Source organism: Myxine glutinosa, chromosome 3 (genome assembly GCF_964187855.1).
Source record: "Myxine glutinosa chromosome 3, kmMyxGlut1.1, whole genome shotgun sequence".
Lineage (NCBI taxonomy): Eukaryota > Metazoa > Chordata > Myxini > Myxiniformes > Myxinidae > Myxine > Myxine glutinosa.
Genome location: NC_136263.1, coordinates 171,657,611 through 171,675,552, shown reverse-complemented (window position 1 = coordinate 171,675,552; position 17,942 = coordinate 171,657,611). Strand labels below are relative to the sequence as shown.

At 51.3% G+C, this 17,942-nt stretch overlaps 1 protein-coding gene across 1 annotated transcript in view; it reads left to right on the top strand.

Annotated features, from left to right (window-relative positions):
- LOC137423055 (cytochrome P450 7B1) overlaps positions 1–17,942 on the top strand; it is a 177,137-nt gene that overhangs the window by 60,076 nt on the left and 99,119 nt on the right. The window contains exon 3 of the mRNA XM_078774738.1: positions 9,134–9,318. Coding sequence (XP_078630864.1) covers positions 9,134–9,318 — 185 coding nt within the window. The remainder of the gene's footprint in view (positions 1–9,133; positions 9,319–17,942) is intronic.

Here is a 17,942-nt window from a genome sequence, read left to right as displayed (position 1 = left end):
AGAGAGAGAGACACAGAGAGAGAGAGAGAGAGAGAGAGAGAGAGAGAGAGAGAGAGAGAGAGAGAGAGAGAGAGAGAGAGAGAGAGAGAGAGAGAGAGAGAGAGAGAGAGAGAGAGAGAGAGAGAGAGACATGCAGTACTCTAGCATTTCAAGTCAAGTCGGTATTACATTCAGTGGAATGAGGGGCACATTAGGCGTCTTGCCCCAACATCCCAGTGGGCGTTTGACCCCCAATCTGTTACAAATCTTATCTTTGGAAATCTGACTTAAAGCAAGGGAGGCAACTAGTTTAGTCTGGCATCAACAGATAGCTAACAGATCCCTATAACAAGAAAAAGTAGAGACGTTCTGTTTCTTCTGCTATTTAGATGATGGTACTGAACAAATGAAGTATGAAATTTACAACAAACAGGACGAAAACAAAGAAAAACATCTGAGAAACGTACCGCTTTCTCTGCCTGTGTCGCCGTCGTGGCGGGAAAGGATGTTTGCGGAAGGAAGCTCGCAAGGCATCATGGGGCTCGTTGCATCACGTGGTTTAGTATATATTGTGGGTAGGCGTTTGACCCCTACTGGGCCTCTTGCCCCACCCTACCCTACACACCACACCTCCCGCGCACACTCGCTGTTCGCACACTCCTTTAACACACCTCGCGCACCGTCTTGCGCACTCTCCCTCGGTACGTACTCCGTACCACTCACCATGGGCGTGCACTCTTGCATCCACCCACTAACGCGCTCAGATGGGCTCTCCCACTCTCGCACTACTACCAACTCAGGTGTGCTTTCTCGCACACCTTTGCCGTTCATCCCATGCGTGCATCCTCGCACCCGCTCCACCACCAACTCACTCTCCGGGTCACTCTCACCCTCGCACGTACACTCTGTACACCCCGACGTGCATTCTCGCTCGCACTCGGTTTCACTCCCACACTTTATAACACACCCACTCGCCGACGCACACTTTTTCCTCACACGCGTGCCATTTACACTCACACGGGACCCTTCACCAACGCCCGGGTGCCATATCGATCCCAATCGCGCGACAATTCTTTTGTCGCTAAACATCCATTTACAAAATCTCCCAGCACAATACACAGCACGTCTCACCTTCGGGGTTCTTCTTCCTCCCTGCACCAAAACCTGCAAACTTCCATTCGGGTTAAGCACAGCATCGTGATGTGAGCAGGGACTTTGTACATAATCCATTTCTCCCTGCAATTCCCGGGCTACCTCCGTCATCTCTTCAATTTTAATTCCCAGCACTGCTTTGCCTTTGTTCTCCTCGACGACCGCTGGCTTTAATAAAACACTCTCCTCTACCTCAGCGGTCGCCGGCTTTTCCAAACCCGGTGTCGCGATTTCTACCCCCGTCATTGTACCCGTGCTTTCCTCCGCTTCGCTCAACCGGCGCTTCTCGACCCGCGTTACCTCCTCGTGCACCCCTGGGACCCTTTCGCCCACCATGCGATCCATGGTCTCCCCACATTTTTGCATGCGGTCATCCATTCTGTTGGTTATTGCTTCAATTTGGTTTCCCCATTGTTCCATTTTATCACTCAATTTTTTAATACCGTCATTCTCCCGTTTCATTCCCGCCATGATTTGGGCCATAACAAATCGCATGTACTCCGGCATCTCTGGCTCGGCTGCCGCGACCACGGGCGCGGCTAAATTTGGTGCCGCATTAACCATGTGCGCGAGGACGCCATTTTGTGCGTCTGATACCTCGTGCGCGAGGACGCCATTTTGTGCGTCTGATACCCCCTCAACCGCCTCCTCATTGCTCCCCTCCATTTGATCCTGGGTTACTCCTAACCCCTCTATCTCCCCCACCGACATCCGATCGCCTTGATTGTCCATGGCGCGATCTCAAAATTCGGGTTTTATTAAACAAAATTTCGGCAACTCGTAATTTTGACCAAAAATATTTTTTTTCTACACCTCTTAAAAATTTGGTTCGGGCCTCGAATCCCACTCCCAGACACCAATTGTTACGGTAATAACACAATTGGTGTCCAAAATTTGGGCTAAATAAATTTAGTCCCAGGTTCGAATCCCAACTCCTGACAACCAATTGTTACTGATCGCGGTTTTAGATGTTATGATGGGCCGAGCGGATGGTCCAACCGCGACCGTTACAGGATCCCCAATTGGCCCGACTCCCCCAACGTTGACCAGATCGCACCACAGATATTCAATCGGGAAACCTCTAAAGCGACCGAAAGAGAAGGAAAAGAGAAGAAGACAGAGTACGGAGGAAGAACAGATTTATTATACACACACAAGCAAAAAGAAGGAGCGACCAAAATTATTTACAAGCAATGGATGGAAGAAGCAGTCACACAGTGAATCGTTAACTTATACTATTCAATTTACTTAACCCCAGGACAACGATTAGGACAGACGACGTTCACACTTACACGGGGGATATTGCAGGCAGGTATGGCTTGAGGTGGATTGCTGGAGAGGGAGGCAGGGTCGGAGGTAGCAGCTCTCAATTCTTCGCGTTTTTGGCGGGAAAACCCTCGGCCGCGTATCCGCTGCCGATGCTGTAGACGTCACGCGCTGGCTCGGTCACACCTGTTCCTCTCCTTCTGGTGGAGCCGTCTCCCTCCTCTCAGCGCGTCTCTTCAAACCTTGTTTCCTCCCCAAGTATCTCTCCTTTTTGGTTTGGAGCGTCTCACAGCTCACAGCTCATCTCTCAGGTCCTCTCTCATGTCATCTCTCAGGTCATCTCCCACGTCATCTGCCGAAGCAATCCCTCCAGTCGCTTTTATTACTCCGGGCGGAATCAAGCCGCCGGCTGCGAGGGCACGCCTACCGGGTCGCTAACCGCGGTGCTGGTTGGCTGTTAGGGCTGTCCGATTCCTCTTTTGATCATGACGACGTGCCACGCCTGTGAGTTGGCGGCTCCTACCCCCCTCTTCTCCGAGATGTGCACATGGGCAATGGCGGCTTGCGGGATTGAACACCACTCGCACCGCTTTTGAAAGGAACTTTGGAGAGCGGAGATGATTGGGGAAATTGAAAGGGCCTACGCTTATTTCGTTTGATACAATGCAGTCAATCTAGTGGGAAACACATACTTAGCCGACAGAGAATAAGGAAATAAACTATTTAAAAAGATATATCGTGGCCTGTGTGTAAGTTTCATGGAATTAACTAGGAGGACGGCTGCGACCATTATTTACATTACGAGGGTGTTACACACAACAAAACCATACTTTTCACATTCGTTACACTTTCTCCAAAATTGTTACACTTCTCCAAAACTGTTACACTTCTCAAATTCGTTACACTTCTCAAAACCGTTACAATATATAGAGCTATGCTCGCACGATAAAGCCGGACAAAATGGACGACACCAGGAACGAAGTTTCACTGAGCTATTTATTCTAGCTCAACTTGAAAGAACTCCAAAGCACTGAATAGCCCGTAAACACGGGCGCCAATTTATATCAAAAGTTCACCACACAAAAGCCACGCCTCTCAGATGGGGCGTGGTATGCAAATAAGTCAGCCACGCCTCTCAACGGGGCGTGGTATGCAAATCGAGAGTCTGCCCGGGCAAGACAAGTCCGGACACGTCCGGGCGAGTCCGGGCAAGTAACCGCCCGCCGGTTACGTCATCGGCCGGTGCACGGTGATTGTGTCATGCTTCCGGTAACCGCTACATGCACCCCCCCAGAATTAACTTGCACCGGGAGAGTCAGTTTGAGGGGGGTCTTGATGACCCGGCCGAAATGACCCCTGGCGATTCGTGTGGGGGTGGTAGGTGGCGTGGCGGTGAATGGTCAGGCGGGGGGCTTGGTTGATGGGGGACGGCCCCGTCGTGGAGGAAGGGCCAACCGTGGAGGTTGGTCGAGGTCCAAATGGGCCGGCTTGAGGCGGTCCACCGAGATGCGGTCCGGTTTGCCGCCGATGTCAATGATGAACGACTTGTCGTCCCTCTTCAGGACCCGGAAAGGTCCATCGTACGGTGGCTGGAGCGGTCCCCGGTGTGCGTCGTTCCGGATAAAAACGTACTCCGCAGTGCGAAGTGCTGGGGGGACGTGGGGTTGGGGGCAGCCGTGGTGGGACGTGGGCACGGGGGCAAATCTCCTGGCGGCATCCTGGAGGACTGAGCGTTGGTGAGCCGTGGACCAGGGGCCGGTGGCGTCAGGGATGAACTCGCCCGGCACGCGCAGTGGCTGGCCGTAGACCAGCTCGGCGGTGGAAGCCTGGATGTCCTCTTTAGGGGCCGTTCGGAGGCCCAATAGGACCCACGGGAGCCTGTCGGCCCAACCGTCGTCCTGGAGGCTGGCCCTGAGAGCGGCCTTCATCGAGCGGTGGAACTGCTCGCACAAGCCGTTGGTTTGGGGGTGGGAGGCCGTGGTGCGGTGTAGCTTGACCCCCAAGGCCTGGGCGACCGCTCCCCAAGGCCCGGAGGTGAATTGCGGGCCTCTGTCGGAGGAGATGTCCGAGGGGGCGCCGAAACGGGCAATCCAGGTGCCAATGAAGGCCTGCGCCACGTCGGCGGATGTTGTTTATGCCAGCGGGATGGCCTCCGGCCACCTGGTGGTCCTGTCCACCATCGTGAGGAGGTGGGTGAAGCCCCACGAGGAGGGAAGGGGTCCCACCAGGTCCACATTGACGTGGTGGAAGCGCCGCTTGGGCACGTCGAATGGTGCCAACGGGGCCTGGGTGTGCCGGTGGACCTTCGCGCACTGGCAGGTGACACAGGCGTTGGCCCAGTCGCGGACGTCCTTACGGAGCCCATGCCAGACGAACTTTGCTGCCACGAGCTTCTGCGACGCTTTCCGGCCCGGGTGGGAAAGGCCGTGGAGGGCGTCAAAATTGTGCCGCTGCCATCCTGTGGGCACGATGGGGCGAGGTTGGCCCAGGGAAATGTCGCACAGGAGAACTGTGCCTGTGTCCTCGAAGGGGACGTCGGCCAACCGCAGGTCTGTGTCCGCTGTCCGGTGGGCTTGTACCGCGGGGTCGGCGGTCTGGTCGGCCGCCATGCAGGCGAAGTCCACACCGAGGTGGATGGCGTTCGCGTCGGTCCGGGAGAGGCAATCGGCCACAGCGTTGTCCTTGCCTGCGACGTGCCAGATGTCCGTCGTGCCTGCGACGTGCCAGATGTCCGTCGTAAATTCGGACACAGCAGAGAGGTGGCGCTGCTGGCGGGCCGACCACGGCTCTGCAACCTTGGCCATGGCGAAGACCAGGGGTTTGTGGTCCACAAACGCCGTGAACGGGCAGCCCTCTAAAAGATGGCGGAAGTGACGAACGGCCAGGTAAAGGCCGAGGAGCTCGCGGTCGAAGGTGCTATACTTGCGCTCGTTAGGGCGAAGCTGCCGGCTGAAGAAGGCCAGCGGTTGCCAAGCCCCGTTTACCCACTGTTCATGCACGGCGCCCACCGCGTAGTCGGAAGCGTCCGTGGTGAGGCCGATGGGTGCGTCGAGAGCCGGGTGCGCCAGCATGGTCGCGTTGGCGAGGGCCAGCTTAGCGCCCGTGAACGCCTCGTCCATCTCTTTGGTCCAGGCGACGTCGTGCTTGGCCGGCTTGCCCCGGAGGGATTCGTACAGGGGCGCATGAGTTGGTCGGCGTGAGGCACGAACCGGTGGTAGAAATTTACCATCCCCAAAAATTCCTGTAGGGCCTTGATGGAGTGGGGGTGCGGGAAACTTTTGACTGCCCTCCACTTTGGTAGGCAGCGGGACGGCCCCGCGCTTCGTGATGCGGTGCCCCAGGAAGTGGACAGCCATTACGCCAATCTGGCATTTCGCCGGGTTGATGAGGAGGCCGTGCTGGCCGAGGCGCTCAAAAAGCGTGCGCAGGTGGATGAGGTGCTCCGCCCGGGAAGTGCTGGCGACGAGAATGTCGTCCAAGTAGACGAAAAGGAAGGTGAGGTCACACAGCACGCTGTGCATCAGCCGCTGGAAGACCTGAGCCGCGTTGTTGAGGCCGAACGGCATGCGAAGGAACTCGAAGAGGCCAAACGGTGTAACTACCGCTGTCTTCGGCACGTCGGCCGGCCGGACAGGTACCTGGTGGTAGCCCCGAATGAGGTCGACCTTGGAAAAGATCACCCGCCCCGCCAAACGGGCGGAAAAGTCCTGTATGTGTGGTATCGGGTACCGGTCGGGGGTGGTGGCGTCGTTGAGGTGGCGGTAATCGCCGCATGGTCACCATCTGCCACCCGGTTTGGGCATGATGTGCAGGGGTGAGGCCCAGGCACTATTAGAGCGCCGCACAATGCCCAATCGCTCCAGCGCGTCGAAATCCGCCTTCGCCACGGTGAGTTTGGTCGGGTCGAGGCGACGAGCCCTGGCGTAGACCGGTAGACCGGTGGACTTGTGGTCGGGATGTGGTGCTCGACGCCGTGTTTGACGGCGACGGCCGAAAACGTCGGCTGCGTGAGGGCGGGAAACTCGGCGAGCAGGCGGGTGAAATCGCCCGCGGCCGGGAGCATGCAGGCTAGCTTGGTTGGTGCAGAGCCGCTCAATGAGCAAGCGAGCGAGCTGAAGGTCTCCGCGTTGATGAGCCGACGCCGTTTGACGTCCACCAAAAGCCCATGCGCGCACAGAAAATCTGCACCCAGCAAGGCCATGGGCACGTTCGCCATGATGAAGTCCCACCTGAAGCGCTGGCCCCCGAAGCAGAGTGCGACGCTGTGCGAACCAAAAGTGCGGATGGAGTAGCCGTTTGCGGCGACCAAGGCAGGGCCGCAAAGCGTGGCCTGATTGTCCTGCACCGAGGCGGGTATCACGTTCAGCTGAGCGCCGGTGTCACACAAAAAACGCCGCCCGGATGCTGTGTCCATGATAAACAGAAGGCTGCCTGAATGGCCGATGCTCATGACAGGCAGCGAGCGCCGGCCTGGTCGTTTCCCGACCTGCCGAAAGTGCACGGTGGGCGGCACGTTCTGGCCTTCTGCCAGAACCTGGCGTGGTAGTAGCACATGGTCCGCTCTGGTGGAGGCTCCGGCGGTCGCGTCGGGTTCGGTCGACAGGGCGTTGCGGTGGCCGCTGCCGCCAGTGGCGCTGACTCGGCCGGTGGTGGTGCCGGTCATGGCGCGGGCGTTGCCTCAGTCGGCCCAGGGTTCCAGGCGGCCGCTCCGACGTGTCGCCTGGCCGAGAAAAATTTATCGGCCTCCTTGGCCAGGGCGCGAGGGTCCGTGATGGGCGAGTTAGCCAAACTAACCGTACCTGCCTGGGTAGCTGCCGGAGGAACAGCTCGCGGAAGAGGAAATCCGGGCTGTGGTCGCCGAGCAGAGCCAGCATGTGGTCCATGCGCTCGGATGGACGGGCCTCACCCAGGTCCGGGAGGTCGAGCAGTTGCCGCGCGCGTTCGGTCTCCGAGAGTCCAAACGCACCGAGGAGTAGGCCTTTGAGCACGCCGTATTTGTCGGCGTTCGGCGGGTTCTGTAGGAAGCTCAGGACCTGGGCAGCAGTGGAGGCGTTGAGCACGGAGACCACATGGTGGTAGCGCGTCATGTCCTCCGTGATGTTCCGCAGGGCGAAGAGAGAATCTGCCTGGGCGAACCAGACGGCTGCGTGTGATTCCCAGAAGCCAGGGAGCTTCAAAGCTACAGATGACTCCATCACCGTGTTCTCGAAAAGGGGTCACCAATTGTGGAGCTGTGCTCGCATGATAACGCCGGACAAAATGGACGACACCAGGAACGAAGTTTCACTGAGCTATTTATTCTAGCTCAACTCGAAAGAACTCAAAAGCACTGAATAGCCCGTTAACACGGGCGGCAATTTTTATCAAAAGTTCACCACACAAAAGCCACGCCTCTCAGGCGGGGCATGGTATGCAAATAAGTCAGCCACGCCTCTCAACGGGGCGTGGTATGCAAATCGAGAGTCCGCCCGGGCAAGGCAAGTCCGGACACGTCCGGGCGAGTCCGGGCAAGTAACCGCCCACCGGTTACGTCATCGGCCGGTGCAAGGTGATTGTGTCAATGTGTCATGCTTCCGGTAACCGCTACATATATATGTATACACACACACACATAGTATATTGTCGAACATATACATTTTTATAACGTTTAACTTTTCGATACCACAGTTTGAGCATTATATGTTTAAACTTTTAACTCGTTAATTAGTTGTAATTTTGATGGACGTTAATCATTCATGCGATGCTGTGGTTAGCCCTCCTTCTCTTTCTTTATTTTGAGAAAATGGAGAAAAATAATTAATAACTGGATAAAAATATGAAAGGGCAAAGTCATAATAACTATAAATAGCCCTTATTAACCCTGACGCAGTTGAGCTGCATGAGACCGCTGTTTTTGTTACCTTGGAGATGAGTTGATTGGGGAATAGCGCTATAACATGGAGGCCCCTCCCCATAAACTGTTTATTTCTCGGTGGGATAAAATGATCAAACGTATTCAGGGCTTTTGTTAAATGCTGAGTGATAATGATAATGGTGCATCTTAATCTTCTTCTTCTTTAATTGCCACTTTATTCCACCTGTCTTGTGGGGTCGGCCAGAGAAAGCGTCGTCCAAGTCTCCACGAACCGGCTGTCCCGGCCGGATGTTCGACTATTTTGGGCAGGAATTTGGAATTTAGCCAAGATGCTGGTAATGCTTGCCTACTCTTCCCCGAAGAACAACGTCCACCAACTATTGTCGGAAGGGATGCCAAGTTTATCGCGCATCAGATTGATGGCACACACATTGATGGCAACATGCCTGTGAAACAGTTTATACCTGGGCCGAGATATGAACCCAGGCTAGACAGGTTAGAGTTGAGTGTGTGTACCTTTCGGCCATCCTGCCAACCCTTGGTTGAAAGCAAAGTATATATTCCCTGTTAGGTTTTTGATATCAAGAACTTGATCTCGCTCTTACTTGCCCAGTGGATTTCCAGCTCAATCTCCCATGCCTGTGGGTCTATGTAGCCATTCACAGCCCCACCAAGTCATTGTCGATTCTTGAGCCATCTCCTGGACCAAGGCAAATGGTTGCTTAGAGAAGAGGTAAAGGACATTGATGCTCTATTTTTGGTTTTGTCTGGAAATTTTGTCCCACTTCCCCTGTGCAGATTGTCTTGAATTTTACTTACTTCCTCGTCACCTTTTCACTCACCTCCCCCCCCCCCCCCCCCCTGCTTCCCCTGTCTCTTCAGGCCGCCACATCACGTTCATCATGGACCCGCACTTGTTCCCAGCAGTGGTACGTCAGGGAAAGCAGCTGGACTTTCATGACTTTGCCAACGGTCTGTCGTCGCGAGTCTTCGCACACCCTCGTGTCGATGACCCCATCCTGGGCCTTCCAAACTCCGTTATTCAGCGTAATTACCAATATCTCAAGGTTTGGCACTGCACGTCTCCCCACCCCTTCCAGGACTCAGTTGCTTCCATGTGTGTTCCTCCTGACTGTACAGGTAGTGGTTCGTATGCGGCCTGGCGCTACTTGGCTGCATCATTTTCCAGGGGCACGGCTGCGCTGCCGATGCAATACCCCCATTGCCAGTAAGCTGGTACTTATTTTGCCAACGTCAGAAGGATGACAGGCTGAGTCAAAGCACCTGGTGTAAGACCCTAAGATCTCAAGGCAGCCACCTTAACCGTTAAGCCAATACCAGGCTGCTGTATAGGTGCTGCCACCACATCAAAATGTACAGGTAACAGCAAACTTTTAGCTCTTCCACTGCAACTGGAAAAGTTCCTCCAAGTTTCAGACTTTCCAAGCAAATGAAACGTCTTTGATTCGAGTTGGTATCATGTCGGGGTTCCGCCAACCTCCTGGTGATGTCACCACTCTAATGAGCTCCTCTCCGTTACTACCGGAGGTTGTGGGAGACTCTTTTTCTTGTCGCTGAAACGATTTCTGACAAAATGAGCTTTGAACAGCGCAATTCTTCTGGGATGTTCATTATAATTCAACCATGACTTTACTTGAGGTCCTCATTAGTTCGGCGAGAGATTTCATGTGAGAGAGTGTGTGCTGTTGGGGAAAGTGCTGCGTTATGTTGCTGTCCCTGATCTTGAGTGGTTGCGTTAACCCAGACAGCACACCGAGTCTATCATGATGCTCGGTTGTACAAGCCAAGCTGTTAAAAGGAAATATCTAAAGGATGAAAATTATTTTATCCTCCGACTTGGGACATTATTGAACGGTGAACTCTTTCTCACTGCTCTTCTCTTAGGACTGAAATTGTGGAAGTTCTGAAGCCTTAAGTCATTGTTGGATTAATTTTTCATCTCAGTAGATCATATTGGCATCAACTTCACAAACAGTTTGGGAGAGTGTGGGGTGCATCCGTAAAATTAAGTTTACTGTTTGTGAAATTCCTGGTGATGTGAGATCTTGGCGGAAGAAACAGACTAAAATTGGAACGGCACTTGGTAGAGAGCATACCTCCACCAGGCTGAACAGTTTACATTTTGTATCCCACTGATGGGCCGGATCTGGATCCGGATCTGAAGCAAAATCTAATCAGCTTGTTCTTATTGCCTGACCCACTCATACACCACGTTTTGTCATAATCCATCCTCAACTTTTTGAAATATCATGTTATATATAGATTTTGGCCTTGTATACATCGGCTTAGAGGAAAAAAAAAATATAGGATGCTGTGTCACGGACTGGGAAAGCCAAGCAGGAGGCAGAACCATCTTGGAGAGAGCACTGAAGAAGAGGAGTCGCTTCTTACAAACAACAAATAATTCGGGAAGTTCAGGAGAAATTGTGAGTTCGAAAGAGCAATCAAGCTCAAGCAGCCAGTTTTCCATGTCATGAGTAGGAATCAAGCTCAACCAGCCAGTTTTCCATGTCATGAGTGGGGCATCAAGGTCAAGCAGCCAGTTTTCCATGTCATGAGTGGGGCATCAAGCTCAATCAGCCAGTTTTCCATGTCATGAGTGGGGCATCAAGCTCAAGCAGCCAGTTTTCCATGTCATGAGTGGGGCATCAAGGTCAAGCAGCCAGTTTTCCATGTCATGAGTGGGGGCATCAAGCTCAAGCAGCCAGTTTTCCATGTCATGAGTGGGGCATCAAGCTCAAGCAGCCAGTTTTCCATGTCATGAGTGGGGCATCAAGCTCAACCAGATAGTTTTCCATGTCATGAGTAGGAATCAAGCTCAACCAGCCAGTTTTCCATGTCATGAGTGGGGCATCAAGGTCAAGCAGCCAGTTTTCCATGTCATGAGTGGGGCATCAAGCTCAATCAGCCAGTTTTCCATGTCATGAGTGGGGCATCAAGCTCAACCAGCCAGTTTTCCATGTCATGAGTGGGGCATCAAGCTCAAGCAGCCAGTTTTCCATGTCATGAGTGGGGCATCAAGCTCAAGCAGCCAGTTTTCCATGTCATGAGTGGGGAATCAAGCTCAACCAGATAGTTTTCCATGTCATGAGTAGGGAATCAAGCTCAAGCAGCCAGTTTTCCATGTCATTAGTGGGGCATCAAGGTCAAGCAGCCAGTTTTCCATGTCATGAGTGGGGAATCAAGCTCAAGCAGCCAGTTTTCCATGTCATGAGTGGGGCATCAAGCTCAAGCAGCCAGTTTTCCATGTCATGAGTGGGGAATCAAGCTCAACCAGATAGTTTTCCATGTCATGAGTAGGAATCAAGCTCAACCAGCCAGTTTTCCATGTCATGAGTGGGGCATCAAGGTCAAGCAGCCAGTTTTCCATGTCATGAGTGGGGCATCAAGCTCAAGCAGCCAGTTTTCCATGTCATGAGTGGGGCATCAAGCTCAAGCAGCCAGTTTTCCATGTCATGAGTAGGGAATCAAGCTCAAGCAGCCAGTTTTCCATGTCATGAGTTGGGAATCAAGCTCAACCAGCCAGTTTTCCATGTCATGAGTGGGGCATCAAGCTCAAGCAGCCAGTTTTCCATGTCATGAGTGGGGCATCAAGCTCAAGCAGCCAGTTTTCCATGTCATGAGTGGGGCATCAAGCTCAAGCAGCCAGTTTTCCATGTCATGAGTAGGAATCAAGCTCAAGCAGCCAGTTTTCCATGTCATGAGTAGGGAATCAAGCTCAAGCAGCCAGTTTTCCATGTCATGAGTAGGGAATCAAGCTCAACCAGACAGTTTTCCATGTCATGAGTAGGGAAAGTCCTGCAGATGGAGTATCAGGTTGTACAGGCACTCATAGACGTATAGTAAATACCTCCACCAGGCTGAACAGTTTACGATTTGTATCACATTCATAGGATGGATCTGGATCTGGGCCTGAACCAAAATCGAATCGATTCTTCCTTGTCGCACACCCAGCTCATCCAGCAAGTTTTGTACGAATTCGTCCACAACTTTTTGAGATATCCTGCTATATGTCGGTTTTGGCCATATCACTCAATGGTGAAGAATCACTTTAAAATATTCCTCGGATTTGGATCCGGATCTTCACCAAAATCGAATCGATTCGTCCTTGTCACATACCTAAACTGTCCACCAGGTTTTGTCCTAATCCGTCCATATTTATTTGAGATATCCTGCTCACAGACAAATAGGCAGACAGACAGGGGTGAAACAGGTAAAAATAGGTGCAGTAGTTTTTTTTTTGTTTTTTTATGCATGAGCACTCTAAAGATGTGTATACTCTGGCCAGGTCTTCCACCCAGTATGTTCGCTGATGCTTCTTTTGTTGCATTTAACCAGTATATGGTCATCCTACATGTCCGATACCAATTGCTGTGTGTTGTAGTAAAATGGGACATACGTTCATGACTCGGCCATTGGATAATCTCCATGAACACCGTTGTTCACTAATCTGCTCACATGTGCAAGTACTGCACAGAACGAAAGTTGACCACAACCCCGAGTGACACGCGCAATGCAACATGGTGGCCTGTGTATGCCTACATGGAGAGGAGACCACAATTAATTTAGCCATGTGGGTTGCCTTTGGTACCCAAAGAAGGCCGTTCCCATGAAGCCTCCAAACCACGTGGCCAACTTGTTTACATTGCAGAAGCTGCTACCCAGGAAGCAACCACACCAAAGCCTCTCTTCTTGCTGTCTGAATGTCTGCGGGTGAGACCGAGAGTGGTATTAGCGCCCTCAGCTGGCAAACTATGACCTCACGTAATATCCATGGTTCAAAAGGATCATGAGCGAACTATATATTTTAGGATGTAGGTTGTCGACAGCAACCACTCAGGGAAGTACTACCGTTCGGACTTAGGAGCATTAAAGTGGGGCCCGGAACCATCTTACACTCTCCATGTCAAGATTGCTGGTCTTACTTTGTCTCACTCAAACTCTATCTACCGAGAAAGTTTTAATCTCTCTTTCTTGCAAACAAACATCATACACTTTTCATCATGCACTTTTTTGTACTCATTTTCACTCCTCACCTTTACATTCTCACTTTTATTTATCTTTATGCAGTAATTTTATGAAAGGACTGACCTCGATGAGGGCTATATAGTCCGTGACTGGAACCTTAAACATTAAAAAATAAAATAAAATAAAAACTATATATATATATATATATATATATATATATATATATATATATATATATATATATATATATATATATACATATATGTATATGTATCTGTATATGTATATATATCTTTGAATATGTGTGTATATATATATATACAGACTTGGCATTTAATATGGAATATTTTTTTTCTGGGGGTGAACTTACTTTTCAGGATGTCTTAGAACCAAAAGTTCATTGGAATTATGTTGAAATTCTTCTAGCTTTTGTTAATGTGACCTTTAAAAGAAACAAAAACCACATTTGACATTTCGAAACAAATAAATTGATCCTTCTAAGCGATGTAAACTGATATCGAACTCAATTCATGGACAGTACTGTGTTAAACTTCTGTACATTTTCCCGAAGTATCTCTTTATTTTGCACATTAGCCAAAATTTTTTTTAACAAAAACAAAAGTTAAATTACGACTGGGATTACGGACAGTAAAATTACAGTTCAGTACTTCGTGTAACCCCCACGAGCATTCAGGAGAGCACGTACACGTTGAGGCATGCTGTTCACGAGATTTGCCAAGGTTTGGACAGGAATCGCTTGCCATGCAGTGACAATAGCCTGCTGCAATTCACGCACAGAGGTCGGCTGCTGGTCCAAGTGGTCGATTTGACACGTTAATTCTGCCCACGAGTTCTCTATCGGATTCATATCCGGGGACATGGCAGGCCACTCCATATGCTCTACACCACGGTCAGCAAGAAAGTGTTGGATCATGCGAGCACGATGAGGCCGTGCATTGTCATCTTGGAAGACAAAGTTTCCTCGAAAGGCTGCACGAGCAAATGGAAGCAATGTTTCTTCCAGAATGGCCCTGTACTTTAACTGGTTCAGGTATCCATTCAGAACAACCAGGTCAGTTTTGCCCCCTGCATGAAAAGCAGCCCAAACGGTCACCCCACCACCTCCAGCTTGGACTCTTGGCACTATACAATCTTTGTTGTAGGCTTCATGCACTTGTCTGCGTACTCGGACGCGGCCATCTTGACGATAGACCAGAAATCTGGACTCGTCACTGAAGCTCACGTGATTCCAGTGTCCTGGCTGCCATTGACGGTGCTCTCTGGCTCACTGCAATCGGCGCTGGCGGTGTTGTCTGGTCAGGGGTGGCTTTCTCAGGGGATGCCTGGCACGATAGCCTGCTTGAAACAGTCGTTGGTTGAATAGCCTTCTGGATACAGGCACATTTGTCAGTTGCTGCCACTCAGCCCCAAGCCGATTAGCTGACTTGGTACGGCCATTGCGGACTAACCGGTGCAGCTGGCGATCATCCCTCCTTGTGGTTCTGCGGGGACGCCCTGGCCTCGGTATTGGAGTAGAGACACCCCTCTGAGCATTTCGTTTCAGGATCTTTGACACCTGACCTTGAGTGATGCCATACTGCCGAGCAATAGCACGCTGTTTCATGCCGTAATTTCGTAAAGCCACCACTCCATGACAAACAGCATTGTTGAGTTGACGGACCATCTCCAGAGGAAGCGGCAATAACTTTTGGAGACGTGCAGAAGTTGTTTTCCACGAATACAGAACGCAACAACCCTTGTATACCCGACTGTGAAGCCTATCATCAAATGCACCTGTCCGTACATTTTGCCACGCCACCAGTGATATAATCTTGTTGTTGACTTCTTGCTGCGACAGACAATCAGTGACATGGTTCTTTTAACAAATAAATCACCAAAGTGTAAAAGAAACTCACCAGATTGATATACTGAGTTAAGAAAGTAAACCCAAGTCAAGAAAAAAAAAAAATTCCATATTAAATGCCAAGTCTGTATATATATATATATATATATTGTTGCGGATATGGGATTTGCATTCATCCATATCCGCTTGTAAATATTCCCCTATTTCCTCAATACTTCCCAACTATCCCCAATCCCCCATTCCCTAGTCCCATTTTCTGTAAACAACACTCTGTAGACCCGACCTCCCCCTATTTCCCCCATTAAATGTCGTGCCCAGGTTCACCGCATCTCATGTAAGACAACTATAGGACATCTTGCTAGTTATTCTTAGTCTATGTCAGTTAAGGACTCGTTTCCATTAATTCTGACCCTTCGTTGCACCAGAATGTGATTGTATGGCACCGTTAGGAAGTTTAGGACCTCCCGATACCTCCCCGCAGCTCTTCCTCACGGTTCAGCAACAACAACAACAACAACAGCAACGGCAGCGGCGGGCGCGGGAAGTGCGCGTCCTCACTCCGGCTTGGTTGGTAGGGGGTGTTGGGAGGGCACCAGGCCTTCCCAACGAGCCGCCATCGCACATGTGCTCGACGGGGTTACCAAATAGGGGCTCCCTGTCAGCTCCCTGTCAAGGGCGGAGCCCGGTAACCCCCGCACCCAATGGAAGCGGCGGACCGGCCCCAGTGGGGCGGAGCCAACCAGCCGAGGGCGTGTCACTCCCCGCTGAGCATGCGCAGGGAGAGGGAGGTGACGTCAGATGCGCGCTGAGCTTGGAGCAAGCAAGACCACCTCCGAGCGCTGTGAGGCCTCCCTGCATCTTTTGGACCATGCTTTATCCTGTCCCCGAGCCAAGGTGCACCTTGTGCTATCGACCTACCTGTCCCTTCCTGCCATCAATCCCTGTGTAAGTCCGCCTTGTTCCGTTTGTCTATGGTCTGTCTGGGATAAGATAAGACGGTAATTAAGTGCCCATCTTTTCTGTGTCTTTACCTCACTCTGCCTTGTAATCTACCCCTTTTCTCCACCACTGTAATTATACCCTCCTCCGGAGGTCTTGAGAACTGTACCCCTTGCGTCGTTTCCTCTTTCCCAGTCGTCGTGTCCTTTCTATCATTGATTTGGCATAGCGCGATTTAATCAACGTCTGGGTGGAATCGGGGTCTAGTCGGGGAATAACTGTTCGGTCGCGGCAATACCACCGCTCGGTAAATAACATCTAAACCGCGTCCGTAACAATTGGTGTCTGGGAGTGAGATACGGACCCGAAGCGCGCTTAACGTGCTCAAAATTACAAGTCACCGAAATTTGATTTTGTTTTACAAAAAAAACCGATTTTTGAAAGTCGCGCTATGGGAGATCAAGACGGCTGGGTTCCGGTAGAGGAGAGTGAGGCAGGGTCGATCCAGGACCAAATTGAGGGACATGAGGAGAGCGAAGCAGTGAGGGCGGCAGGTTCGCAAATTGGCGTCCTCGCGCACGAGGTTACGGGCGCGCAAAATGGCGCCTCACACATGGCTACGGCGACCGCGCCCGCGACCGTAGTAGCGCCGCTGGTGGATTCGATCCTTTTTTTCCTGCAAATGAGGGCCCTTATGGGACAAATGGGAGACCAAATTGGAGGTTTGAAAAACAGTATAGAGGCTCAGAGTGAGCATATGGGGGTAATGAGGGCTGATAGTGAGCGATTGGGGAGCGAAATGGGGGGCAAAATGGGACAAATGGGGGAACGGCTAGAAGCTAAATTAGAGGGATTAGACAATGGGATAGAAGGGGTGAAACATGGGTTAACGGGGGTAGAAAACAGAATGGCCGCTCAAGAGAATCAAATGGAAGGGATGAAAAAGGGGTTAGAGGGGTTAGAAAACAGTATGGAAGGCAAATTGAGGGATCTGAGGGACCAAGCGGAAAGGGAAGTTTAAAAAATGGGGCAGCAGATAGAGGGGGTCAGAATGGGGGTAGAAACTAAATTGGATGCTCACAGGGAGGAAATGGAGCAGATGAGGGTGGCATCTGGGCAGGAGATGCAAGTGATGGGAGAGGAGATCAGAAGAGGTGTGAGTGAGGAGGTCGGAGGAGTGCGCGAGGAGGTGAGGCACTGTGAGGAGCGCATGGAGAAGGAGGTGAGAAAGGGGACTGTAAAATTGCAAGGTGCTATAGAGGAGTTGACGCTGGGAGTAGAACAACTGACGGAGGGACAAAAAGAACTAACGGAGCAGGTTCAAAGGAACACTGCGGTACTAGGTGGGTTAAAAGCGACACAAAACGACATAAAAAATGACTTGATAGCGACACAGAGGCAATGTCAGATGGTACGTGAGGGACTGACAACGAGGTTGGACGAGGTGACACAGGTAATGGAGACGAAGGACCGGCAGGTGAGGACGCACATAGAAACGGTCAAGGTAGCCTTAGAGGACGAACTTGAGGAGACGCACCGGGAAATAAAAGAGGTGAAGCAGAAATTAGAAGAAGTGGAAGAAGGGGTGAGCGAAATTAAGAAGCGACGGAGAGGGGATAAGAAAGAGATAAAAGAGGAAGGAAAAGAATTGGTCCAAAGTCTGTGTTCGGATCGTGATGATGTGCTCATTCACCAGATGAGGGATTCGCAGGTGATGGAGGAGAAGCGAAGAGAAAGAGTACCCGGTGTAAGTGGTGACCAATATGGTCGTGCGTATGATGCGCCAGGTGATTTAATAAGCTTGGGGGTCGAGATGGACCCGGGTGTTCATGAGAGGCCGTTGGTGAAGTGTGCGACAGGTCTGGTGTGCGAAAAAGGAGGTGTGCGAGAAAGTCCAAC